The 13,389-nt window shown below is 39.1% G+C and overlaps 1 protein-coding gene across 1 annotated transcript; it reads right to left on the bottom strand.

Annotated features, from left to right (window-relative positions):
- Nucleotides 1-68: 68 nt before the first annotated feature.
- cdhr2 (cadherin related family member 2) lies at nucleotides 69-12,440 on the bottom strand. Its single transcript, XM_076739725.1, is given in 31 exon segments — nucleotides 69-903; nucleotides 982-1,039; nucleotides 1,137-1,360; nucleotides 1,362-1,422; nucleotides 1,510-1,623; nucleotides 1,771-1,892; nucleotides 2,784-2,919; nucleotides 3,211-3,282; nucleotides 3,407-3,495; nucleotides 3,616-3,712; nucleotides 3,876-4,027; nucleotides 4,132-4,181; nucleotides 4,814-4,885; nucleotides 5,012-5,599; nucleotides 5,682-5,751; nucleotides 5,853-6,092; nucleotides 7,542-7,785; nucleotides 7,886-7,947; nucleotides 8,043-8,204; nucleotides 8,331-8,480; nucleotides 8,590-8,808; nucleotides 9,520-9,629; nucleotides 9,740-9,815; nucleotides 9,951-10,097; nucleotides 11,151-11,270; nucleotides 11,364-11,453; nucleotides 11,672-11,761; nucleotides 11,850-11,900; nucleotides 11,995-12,134; nucleotides 12,238-12,297; nucleotides 12,380-12,440. Coding segments are annotated over 31 exon segments (4,065 nt in total). The 3' UTR covers nucleotides 69-765.
- Between the last annotated feature and the right edge of the window lie 949 nt (nucleotides 12,441-13,389).

Here is a 13,389-nt window from a genome sequence, read left to right as displayed (position 1 = left end):
GCTTTCCCATTGCTTCTGCTCATTTTTTCATTGTCTAGATAAGGTTTATGTACGGAGTTTTAAATGAAGAGAGAAATATTTGTTTAATATTTGTTTTTTAAATGTTTGTTTTCTTGGCCAGAGTTAGATGAGAAGGTTGATGTCTTTGCAATAGATATGAAAGGCAATTAGCTTAGCTTAGCATAAAGACTAGACACATGGGAAACGAGTCACACTCTGTCCAAAGTTTCATATGTTTTTGTACAGATTAAAGCTGTTAGCTGTGTTCCCGATCTCAATGCTAAGCTAAGCCTCTTGGCAGTAGCTTCTAATGGGAGTTGCATCAATCTTGTCATCTAATTCAAAAAAGCAAATAAGCATAGTTCCTATAAAGCTACATAAGCGTAAGCGGATTTTAAGTGTCAAAAAATGCTTTGAATAAACAAAGCAGCTCTCAATTTAAGTCAGATTCCATGAGCTCAATACGTCATGTGGTGTCGTTACATTGTTTTCACGGAGTTACATCTCCCATTTTGGTTTTCCTTTTTGTTTTTCCTTGAATTAAATGTTTAGACAAAGCAAATTTAACACTTAAGGTGCCATGAATCTTGTACATACATATATCAGTAATACATTACTATTGGTCAAAGGAGATGGATATTTGAAGACACGAGGACTTGACACAATACCACCAATGTTTTACTGACAATTTGGTCAGTCTGATTACAGAGAAGCAACATATGTCCACCTGAGGGCTTTGGTCAGTCTCTTCCTTTATTATTTCCATCACAGGTCTATAGAGTTGAACACAGGGTTCTTAAAAGCCACAGGACGATCGTCGAGGTCTTTGTTCCAGCCCCTCTGCGCCAGCGCGGCATCCAGAGGCTCATGGTACACTGGTGACTTGTTGTCCTCTTCTCGATGCTGGATCAAGTTTTAGAAGTTTTAGAATTATATCATATTCTGATATGTACAAATAAAGATTTTAAAATGGAAACTCACCATGAAAGATTTTGTTTGACCAGAAAAGGTGATGTCATCAGTGTCCGTGGAGCTGAGGCTTTAGTGGAATAAGAAAAACAACAGGTTCAGAGTGATCTCCATATGCACAATTAATCATTTCAGAGTGAGAGGTTTTTGACTTATATCAAGGTCACGTGCCAACAGCGGGAGCCAAAAGCCACTTCTCCATCACAACATGCTTTAGTGAGCATGCTGGGTCAAAATGTTCACCTGGAAACAGTCCCAGTTTATTAACTAGCACTGCCCGGAGTGGAGAGCGAGGTCCTGTGTCACTGTGAGCCACCACCTTGTCAGGCACAGTGACCAAACAAATAACTGCCATCAACAGAGAGAGCTTTTCTTTACCTGCTTTTGTCCCCATCCTCATCCAAGTCCAGGGCCATGGCTGTGTCGATGTTGAGGTTGAGAACAGGATTAGCCCTGTGAGTGAATGATGACATATACAGTCAGAGATTTCTATTTCATATCATTCGTTCCTTTATCTTGTTAACGCTGTTGTCTCCTCACCCCTCCATGGTGTATTTGTTGGTTCCAGGCACCACAGGACCACTTTTCTGATTGTCAAAAGTCACCTTGGATGCAGAATTCATGGCTTTAGCTGCCTTCAGCTTCCTCTTGTAGCTGTGGTGTGAAGTGAGTCGATCAGTAAACAGACTAATGTTTTCTCATAGATGTTTTCAGATCAGTGTTACTTTGGAAACTGTGAGGTCATTAGTTAATTGTCCTGTCAATGCTGTCCCTAACTTTATTCCAAATCCCTTTTCTTACCTTCTGCGAGTGCATATCATGGAAATGGTGAGGACAGCCAACACAATGATGAGGCCTCCTACTATGCCCAGCAGGATAAGCTCGAAGGTGTGTGACTCTGGGGTAGGCGCCAGACCCGTCCCCTGAAACAAAAGTAAGAAATCTGTCTTTGGTATATAGTTGTCTGTAGACCTATAATGTATTTTTTACATTCACGCTGTCAGATCTAGCAATATAGTTCAGAAAATTTTGCAAATATCATTTATAAATTACACTAAATTACACTACACTTTGAATTTGTTGGATCTCTATTTGTATTTGAACAATTTGGTTATATTTCGAACATGAAAATTATTCTGCAATGAACTCCTCTGTAATTACGTTCTGATTATTATTAATAATAATTTATAGTAAAATACACTCAATTATTCTAATGATTAAAGAAATTGTAGCAATTATTTTGGAATTCAAAAACAAAATCCATCCCCCCATCTTCACCTTCGCTCAGCTAAGCAAATCCTATGGGTCAAATAAAATACAATCATTCTTGTGATAACAACACTAATCTTCAATTGATGTGTGACTATACGCAAAATGTAAGGAAATTGTGATTAATTTTAGCTCCCAATGAGGCTCAACATGTTGTACAGACAAATTTCCTCATCAGTGCAGATCTTTCTAATGGTCATACCTTTTAAAATTCACTTTTGGCATATGGAAGTTTGTCTCGTCAGTGTTGTCAGTCAGATACAACAAGACCAAGACAACCTTCTGCAGTCACTATAGTACTAATGATCTTGCTATAATTTAAGTTTTGAGTTATTTTCCGGGAAGTCGCTGTCCTGTACATGGGAAAATCTCAACTGCAGTAGAAAATTATGGGTTTGGGTGAAGAAACGATAGAAAATTATTCCAAAGATTCACATGCGGCATGTGTTGCTGCTTTCATGACGTTGATGATGTAACCTGAAGAAATAATAACAAGAAACTCTTTCAGCAAATAAAATTTAAGCTCTATAAGTACTCATACTTACAATGGTGTGGAGGCCCAGCTCTAACAGTTGAAGAGAATAGTCTGGATTAGTGATCAAGACTTCCACTTCAGCAGGGGTCAGAGCAGTCCCGTTGGAGTAGACAAAATATGCCACTATGAAGGTGTTTTCTGAAGCCCTGAGAGAAGAGTACAGCTTACCAGAATGAACCTAAAAGAACAATCTAAAATCTAAAATCTTGCACAATTCTCAGCAAATAATTAATCCTCAACAATGTGATTGTTTAGAGGGACACTGGCACCACCTAGTGGACAACAGTCTATGCCTGGAGGTGAAAAGCTGAAGATTATTTTGGAGTTCCTTTTGACCCCGGCCAGTAACATATGATCTTTGTCTGTCTTCACAGGCTGTAGAACTTGTTATGATGTAAGGTAATTTACATTTAGAGGTGGTGAGAAAAGGGACTTGCCTGGATGCTTCAGGAGTGTCACTCGTGATTTCAACAATTCGAACAGTAGCCTTGGTGGCAACAGTAAGAACCCTGGAAATATAGAGAAGAGAGTAAATATTAAGTCCCTGATGAGAAACAGGAGTGTTAAGTAAGCAAAAAATAGAAATAAAATCTTCTGTCATCAGATTCCAAATAAAAGTGAGGAGAAGTGTACCTGATGATTTCATTGAGATTGTTTTGAACTTCAGTTCTGGAAGATGTAAATTCAAGTTCAACTCTGTATGTTTCAAGAATGATATGAATCTGCAAAATAAAAACAGTGAAAGTATTAACACACTGTAAAGCCTTACTGTCACAGACGGACAGGACACAGACAGGATGGCACATAAATGAAAATCCAGCTAGATGATTTCAGTCACTCACATCCACTTTTGTCCCGGTAGAGAGGCCACCACTATCAGTTGCATTTACTGTCACCACATACTTCCCTTTCTTTTGTATATCAATGTCCCCATTAATCCTGCAGAAAGTAGAAGAAATCAGGAGTGCAGCCGTGAACAGATTAGGAGTGCCCAGAAGGCCCGTTCAGAATTCATCTATGAGTGCAGCAGTAAACACCAAACACACGTTTAGAGAAGAATGAGACACTGCAACATGACGGTGATGCATGGCTTTGTACTCACTGAATAGTTCCAACATAAATGCCGTCCTGAAATGTGTTATCGGCACTGAACAGCATCCCTGGGTCAGCTGTGTCACCGTCACTGTCTTCAAATTTGACCTCTGTTACTGTAAACGTAATCTTCCCATTTATTTCCGAGTCACGGTCTGTAGCCTGGCAGCAGCAAGAGATACAAGCAAGATTGTCTAGACATCATGTCACATAGCTCATTAACAAGCCCAAATCAGGTCACTTATTTGTTTTTCATTCATACTCACTCTGACTGCACCGACCGATGTCCCCTGACTTGTGCTTTCTGGCAACACAACTAAAGACCAAAGAAGAAAAATCAGTATTAAACAAAAATGACCAAAAAAAAAAAAAAACTTGTATATCTGCGATCAATTTGTACATTTGTTCAAAGGCAAGTCGGATCAAAAGATAGATGTGAGAGGAAAAAAACATCTAAACAAAATAACATCAATTTCTTTAGACATTCCTGTAATCTGTTTTAAAATACTACTACCACTACTACTAATGATAATAATAATTGTTTTGTTTATAATTTCAATGTTGCTCCTCTAATCTATTTTTATAATAATAATAATAATAAATGAACATATCTTTATCACTGTTTTTTTTCTTTTAATTTCATTGATTTCTCTAAACCAAAAGTGCTATGAGTGAATGAAATAACAACTACTGAGTTTGCACGTCAGCAGAGCAAACTCCATGAAGACCCTGACATACTAATTGCTTTGTCAAAATCCTTTAATTTTCTTTGTATATTACTGGAAGTTTTTATGAGCAAAACATTATTCAAATAATATGTGTTCAAAAACAAGAGACATATGCAAGCAGTGACAATGGGGGAGGACGGGCTTTAGTTTAAGGAGTCACAGGCCAAAAAAAAATGTTGCTTTAGATCAAATTTACTTACAGTCTCAGATATAGACTCACCAAACACAGAATCAGAGTGAATGAATTCTGGAGCGTTGTCATTGATGTCTTCAATGTTGATCACCATTTCTCCTGAAATAATTTTTTAAAAATTAATTCAAGTGGCATGAGATGTGTTTATAGGTCTGTATTTGTTTTTACCGCTTTTATTTGATGCTCTTATTCTTTCATTTTATCTGAAAACAACCCAGTGCTGACCTGTTGTGGCACTGTTGTTCCTTCCCTTCTCTGTGAACTCGTCCACCACCTGAGCTTCTATCAGCACCTGGTCACATTTTTCATAATCCAACTTCTCCCCCTGCGGGTTGGCTCTGACTTCCCCTGTTCGATCCAAAATGAAGCTGTTGCATGGTGTCAGAAGGCCATCACATCTGCAGTTCATGGACACCAGCTCGTAGACCAGGGAGTGGTTTCCATCTTTGTCAGACCCAGTAAAATTTGCAACAACCCCAGTGATGGTGGTGTTCTCCTTTACTGTCACAGACTGTGTAATATTGAACTTGGGCCTCTCATCATTCACGTCCAACAGGTTCACCTCCACCGTCGCTAAAGCTTTCACCTGTTCCAGATCTGCCGCCTCTACCTGCAGTATGAATTGCTTGCTACTGCTGTCGTAGTCCAGCTCAACGTTTTGGTCCACAGTGATGTCTCCCCGGTAGCCCCGCTCCTCTTCATAGGTGCGAATGATGAAGCTGCCAACGTTTCCACCAATGATGCTGAATGAAATGCGGTTAAAGATTTTGGTTTGGTCCCAATCCTCAGCGAAAACAGAACCAACAAAACCACCTGGATGGATGGAAAAGTACAATTAAAATCCAGCCACGCGGTTATGAACACTTGAGAATGCTTTGCATGAATATTTACTGACCTTTTTCCCCTTCTTTAACAGAGAATGTGTACGAGGAGGCAGCAAATTGTGGTCCATTGTCATTGACATCCTGGGATGCATCAAAGGAAAACTGTTAATAACCTCACCACAACTGGCAGCATCAATAGAAACATAGCACCCACAATTTGCTGCAAACAGCTGAAGACTTGCCTCTATATTGATGTTAACTCTAACAACGGTGGACAATGGCGGAGTCCCGCTGTCAGTAGCGGTTACATTGAGCTCAATCTGTCCATTCAGCTTCGGGTCCAGGACCTCAAGATCAAGCTGCCCAAGGTTTCTTAGCACACCAGTGTTAGGGTCAATGGTGAAGTTATCACTGTACCTGCTTGGTTCGATTCCAAACACTATTTTACTGTTTGCTGTGTTGGACTCATCTCCATCTGTCGCCTGTCCACATGAGAAACATGAGAAGAAATGGTCAAGAAACTACATTTATTACTGAATATTGCAAGAATACATTATTGCCAAAAGTATGAGAACACCCAAAGTAGGCGCGTGGACACCCATACATGATGGCCAAAACTACTTTCATTAATATGCGGCAAGAACAGCTTCCAGTCTTCCATAGGAAAGCTTGGCAGGGATTTGCTCCCCTCCAGTCACATCAGCATTAGTGAGGTGGACCACTGATGTCGGATGATGTTCCAGTTTATCCCACACGTGTTGAATAGGGTCAGGATCAGGGCTCTGTGCAGGCCAAACAAGTTCTTTCACACCAAAGTGGGAAAACCATTTCTGTATAGATCTGGTCATTGTCGTGTTGAAGCACGGGAGGGGGAGGGGCCCTCCCTCAACTGTTGATACAATGTTGGAAGAACACTAAAAGATTATGTTGTGCTTTCCGCATGATTTTCCAATAAAAGTGTGTTTCTAAGTCTTGAGGACAACAACTGCATATTTGAAAATGTTGTATAAAGCTGTTTATGTCTCCAGATGCAGCTGCAGAATGTCTGGCAAGTTGCCTCAAACAAGTCACTTGAGTCAGCCTCTGATGGGACTGAAGACTTCAAATTTGAGAATGATAAAAATCAAGAGGTGTGGCGTTAGAGAGAAGTGAGCTCATCAAACCTCTGAAGGCCGCTCCTCATCTCTGCTTGAGGCCAGAGGCTCGAGGCCACAATAGCTACTACAAGTGGAAGCCAGCTAAATCTTTGACAGAACTGTTGGAGGTGGAGTTGCACTGTGGGTAATGTAGGCACCAGGAAGATGATATCTGTGCTTCTGCTGCATCAGTTTGATGTTTTGTTTTGTTCTTTTTTGAGGGGGGTTGTCCATTTTGAGTCTGATGATGTTGTAAAAGTGTAAAGTGCTACATCGACTTCTCGTAAATGGAAATAGGGGACTAAAAGATCAGACTATTCAAGTCAAATGGCAGGCAGAGGCATCTGGAAAAGAGGAGAGCTGTAGTGATGGTGGAGGTGAACAATGACGAGGCCCGAGTTCAAGCCAACAGAGCCTGTGGCAGCGAAGAAGAGCAGCACCATCACTGGGGCTGTTGGGAGTTTTACTGGGCTTGACAACGATGGAAATCACTCTCTGGTCCACAATCAAAATCAGACTAAAAGAAATCATGAGTGGGTGGACAGAGGTGTCCACATATCCATCCCTAAAATTAGGAAAATTAGCACACAGTTTTGCCTTTCAAATTGCTCTTTGCAACTTTTACTATTTCTGTCTCCAAAAGTTAAGACACACAGTAATGCAAAACCTGTGGAATGTAGGTTTCTAACTATTAATTCACACAGGGAAGGAATCAAAGAAATCACAAATGCTGTTAAGTACAACATTAACACCTTTCAGGTGAAAATATTTACTGTTCTCTTACTGCTTTCTCACCTGTATCGTAACGTTAAAGTCCGCACCCTCTGCAACAAACACCAGGTAAACCTCTCTGTTGATGACTGGATGCTGGTCGTTGATGTCAGTCAGCGTAATCTCCAGCACTGTGGTACCGGAGTTGTTATGTGTGTCTCTGGCCACCAGAGTAGCTAAATACAGAGATCTGACCTCACGATCCAGCAGAGCTTCGTCTACCACATAAATTTCACCCGTTTCTGGCTTCACATTGAAATACGGTAGTCTGAAACACAGATACAGACTCTTCAGTGGTGCATGGCAGCAAAAGGTACAAAGCAGCAACATTCAAATAATCAGGGTACTGGGTTCAGGTGTAGACATACATGCTGTCTGGAAGAAGTCTGTAGATGATATTGCCTTGATCCATTGTGTCAGGATCTACTGCCTGGGGGGAACAAAGAAAAATATGTGCGCCTCAAGAATTTCCTTATATTCAAGCTCCAATTCAGTGAGTAAGAATCCAGATAATAAAGGACTTACAGTAACAGTTCCAAATACCATCTCTGCAGGAGAGTGCTCACGCAATGAAAACTTATACGTGTCCTGTGCGAAGTGAGGGCTGTTGTCATTGGTGTCTGTGATGTTAATAGTAACTGTAGCAGTGGAGTTGAAGTTGTGGTTTTCCTCATCAATGGCAGTCACCTGCACCATTACATAAACACAAGGATCACCTCAGACTGATAAAATCACACATAAGATGACCTAAAGATGAAAGCTGTTGCTAATGTTTTTATCATAGGCTCAGGGCCTGTTTTCAGCTTTTCTTACTTCTAGAACCATTTGCTGTTTTCTTTCAAAATCCAGGTTTTGGGGCTGCCTGACCAGAAGCTGAACCATGCCGCCTCTCGTGATGAACTGAGGTTCCACAGAAAACACGTTCTTGTCATCTCCCTCCAGGATTAGTCTGATTTGGGAATTCTGTGAAAAGGCGAGGATGATGATTCATGCTTGGTCGTTAATTTCGATCAGAGCTGGCGGCTTAAACATGCATTTCAGGAAAACCTCATCTTTTTGTTGAAGACCTTACCTCATCAATATCTTTGACCATCATGTTGATGAAAATAAACCCTGACATGTGCTCAGAGACCTTTCCTGTGAAGTTACTTGCAGCAACACAGTTCTCATCTCCTGAGTCCTCACACTTGTAAAACTCCGGCCTGTTGTCATTGATGTCCTCGATGTTGATCTGTACTCTTGCTGTGGTGCTGGCGTTGATCCCTTGGCTATTTAGTTTGGACTCTGTAGCCTAAAATTGAACAACATTTCACTAATTTGCCAAAGTGAATGCTCTCATTGTCAAATTAAAGATGCATTTAGCCTTCACATGATGCAACATACGCTAAAGGAAGGTACACATAACTGATCATTACGAGACTGTATATAACATTAGTTACATTGTGACTGGACTTTTTGCTCATTCACATACTCTTATATTCCACCACTTCTTTGTGCACTACCTATATCACATGTTGAGATATTTCCCTTCTCAGTTGTTTTTTTACCAGCATGTTTTGAGGTACTTGGAGTGAAAACAAGGTTAGAAATTGTCCCCTCATGCTCAAACACCTTTTCATTTGAGATGCAGACAGCATCCTCCTGTCTCTGGAACTTGGTATTCCAAGTGAGAGGAAGCTGTTTCAAAACCTTTCTACTTAGCAGCCTCATTCTGAATCAAAATACAGATGATGGTGTATTTGTGTGAGCTTTGTTCTCTGCGTTGTTTAGATCTGAATGAGCTCAAAAACGACAGGTTTAGCTAACTGTTTCCCCCTGCTTCCAGTATTTATGCTAAGCTAAGCTATATCTAGCATACAGACATGAGAGTGGTATTAATCTTCTCATCTCAAACTCAGCAAAACTGTGAACTTTCCTGTAAATGTAAAATTAAGAAAATAAAAATGTCTTCATGCTAAAGTTCATAATGATGTATTATTAAACAAAAATAAACAACCCATACCTTTACAGTCAGAATAACAGTGGGACCAGTATCTTCTCTATCAATTGCTGACAGTACAGATATGACACCATAATCTTCTGAGATTGAAAACAGGCCATCTTTTGTGGAATCTGCCGAACAATGTGGAAAGAAAAACAAAAACGTTTCTTATTGAGTTCCAAAAATACATTGTTCTAACTTTTTTTTTTTTTGTCGTTGTTTTGAAGTCGACGAGGCTCACTTTCAATGCTGTACTTGATCTCATCATTGACACCTTTGTCCTGGTCTCTGGCGGTCACCTGGAACACAGACTGGCCCTGAAAAGAAGACAAAAGATTTTCTGAAACTGGCAGCAGCTGAAAGACTCCTCATTTACAGACAACTCAAAGCAGCCTTAATGCATCCAGGTAAGCTCATTTTGCCATGCAGCGCTCTGAATGAAATACACTCACCACAGGAGAATGCTCTTCAACTTTCCCTTCATAGGGAAGACCAATGAATTCTGGGTCAAGGTTCGGGATGTCCACAACCGTGATGAAAGCAGAAACAGTGCTGTTCAAGTATGTGGTCGTATTATAGTAACATCGGCCTCCACTATCCTGTTACAGGACACACAATGATGTTGAAATTCATAAAATGTTTTGATGCTTGTGTTTGAAGGTTTTTTCTACCCAATAAGAATTACAGACAGTAAAGTAATATTTAAAAATCATCAAGGAACTCATTTAACTCATTCAACACATTTAGTGGTATAATCACTGGATATGAGCCAGAATGAATTATGACATGAAAATGTTGTTTATTTTACTGTATCAGTTTTATAATGTATATCAAATTAGTCACTTTAGGGATCCACAATGGAACAGTAATAGTATACCTTAAAGCCCCATTTAACTTTTAATGTTAAATCAATTTTAATGTAAATCAATATAATAGAAAAAAAATACTGAACAAGATGCTTAACAGACCAATATCAAGCTGCAAGCTCAGTCTGCTCTTATACTAAAGTATTATTACTTAATCATGCATGTAAGTTTATTCAAGTGAACTGTCCCATATAAAGGACTATTTTGATATTTTGGGAAAAGGCTTATTGTATTTCTTGGCCAAAGTTAAATGAGAGGATTGACACCATTTTCCCATCTTAGCTTAGCATGAAGACTGGAAGCAGAGGGAAACGGTTAGCTTGTCTCTGTGTAAAGTTAACAAAATTTGACAACCAGCACCTCCAAAGCTCACTAACAAGGAATATCTCATTTGTTTAATTCACACAAAAACAAAAGTGTAAAACCACACATTGTGGTGAACGAGGGTTATGTCTAGTTCTTGGACAGGAGCAGTAAACAGCTCACAAGGCTTGCTGTTTCCTTCTGTTTCCAGTCTTTATGCCCAGATAAGCTACAAGGTTGCTGGTAGTAGCTTCATATTTACAGTAAAGACATGAGAGCGGTATGAATGTAACTCTCAGCCACAAAGCAAATAATCGCATTTCCCAAAATGTCAAGCTACTGGAAGCTTGAGGTTATATTAATGAGTGTTTGCATAGACGATGAAGCCACCTTTGTCACTTGTTCCACTTCCCCTTAATCATTATTAGTATCACTGAGGATAAAAATAAGAAACCTAAACTCATCTAGAGGCTTAATACTTACAGTTGCACTGATCTTAAGCTGATAGAAAGGATTCAGTGCATAATCCAAACTTCTGTTTAATTTGACTTCACCGCTCGAGCTCCCGATGCTAAACAGACTCAATCCACGACTTGGAATAACCTAGAAAATATAGTGTAAATTATGTTTCAATTAAATTAATGGAACATTAAAATGTAATATTAGTCAATTACATGATTTACAGAGGATGCTCACTTCATCAATGCTGTATTGAACAAGACCGGCATCTCCACTGTCTTCATCAACGGCCTGCACCTTTAACAGAGCCGTACCTTTGGGGAAATTCTGATGGATTGGATGGGGATAAAAACAATGGGGGAAAAATTAACGAGTGTGTAAAATAATTTTGACAGGATGAGGGATAAGCAAATTGATGCTTTTCTCTCACAGAGGCTTAGAGTGCATGGTTAAATGACATTATGCATAGAAACAACATAACATGCTGGAGAAGAGAAACTGATCAACAAATATCTTGAGAGAACTATTAAATATGTTTGACTTACTTCTTCAACGCTAATATCATAGGGAGACTGCGAAAATCTGGGTCTTTTGTTGTTGGCATCTAATAATATTATACTTATGGTTGCCGGTGTCTGAAAAACATTACATCATGGACTCTATGAATATAATGAGCAAACTGATATGAAATAGATGATTAACAGTAACTGAAATGTCACTTACCTCATTGGGACCATCAGAAACAATAACTCCAAGCTCCATTAAATAGTTTTTCTAGAATAAAGAAAATCCAAAACAAACTGAGAATCTGAGACAAAGAGTCAACATGAAACTGCTGACAACTGAAGGGTCTCTGCCTCCACCATACCTCTCTGTCTAGATCCTTAACAACTGATACATCCCCATTGTCTTCGTTGACTGTGAAGAATTCTTTGTTAGGCTCAGTGAGTGAATAAGTCAACCGGTCATTCTCCCTGTCTGTTGCATTTATAGTAAACGCGACGACACCTGTGAAAACATCAGTGGAGCATATAAGAATATATGTATTTGTTCAGACATATTGTCAGAAAAGAGAAATAAAAACAGTTTTCCATATTTCACACAAATATACCTTTGGGGATGTCTTCACACACTCTATAAACATAAGACTGGATTATCGGAGTGGTATTTGCTGTAGAAAAACAAAGTAGAATGTTAATCAGTAAGATGAAAACATAATGACCAAATCACAATAAAATGAACTGAGTACTTACCGCAAGTTAAGCTGGTTAAGCACAAAAAAAACAACAAAATACCTCCTGCGACCGGCCCCATGTCTGTAAATAAAAAGGAGAGTAATGATAAACTTTACTTATACAGCACCTTTCATACAGGAGTGCTTTACATAGACAAGACAGAATGGACATAAAAACAGATAAAAATGGACATCAGATAAAAAATGAAAAATAAAAATACAGACAGTGCATAAAACCACACAATACAATATTCATTATTCAATATTCACTTGCATTCAGCAAGCAACAAGGTTGTAAGAGTCTACTGCCATGCCAGCGGCTCTGTGAGCCTTTACTTAGGCAACGTGTAGCTTTGAGCTAAATGCTAATGTCATTATGCTAACATTTAACAGGTACTGCACAATGTACAATTTCAGTCCATCCGATAGCTGTCAAAATGTTTCACTAAAATCCAAAAATGTCACCTTCATGGTGGTGCTAGAGGAAAAGTCAGCAGATCAACAAGGTAGAATTCATCATCTGGCAGCCATTAATGTCTGAGCCATTCCATTCAATAGATGAATAACATAAGATATTTCAGTCTGACGCAAAGTGGCGGGCCAGTCTACTGATTGACAGACTGCCATTGCCATTCTTACAGCCATGCTGCTAGCATGGCTAAAAAATATGGTCAGCTCAGGTCTCAACTTCTCAAATGTGAGACTTGTTTTTCTCTGATTAATATCACTACAGGTTACATATTTTCCATTTTGGACATTTGGCTGCACAAAACAAGCTAACTGAAGACGTTCCACTGAGATGGGCATTTTTCACTTTTTTCTGGACTAAATGATAAATTAATGAATTAAAGCAATAATCAATAATGCAAATAAATGCAAGTTGCAGTCCTACTTGTAAGGCAAGAAAAGACTGTTTCAATTATGAAAAACCTGAAAGACAATTCACACCTTTCATTCCTTCATTTATTTGTCTGTCTCACTTTTCTAAACAATTTGTGATGAAAGATATCCGAATATAGATTAATTCTT

The sequence above is a fragment of the Chaetodon auriga genome, chromosome 9 (assembly GCF_051107435.1).
Source record: "Chaetodon auriga isolate fChaAug3 chromosome 9, fChaAug3.hap1, whole genome shotgun sequence".
In the NCBI taxonomy this organism is placed as follows: Eukaryota; Metazoa; Chordata; class Actinopteri; order Chaetodontiformes; family Chaetodontidae; genus Chaetodon; species Chaetodon auriga.
This window is presented reverse-complemented; position numbering and strand designations above follow the sequence as displayed.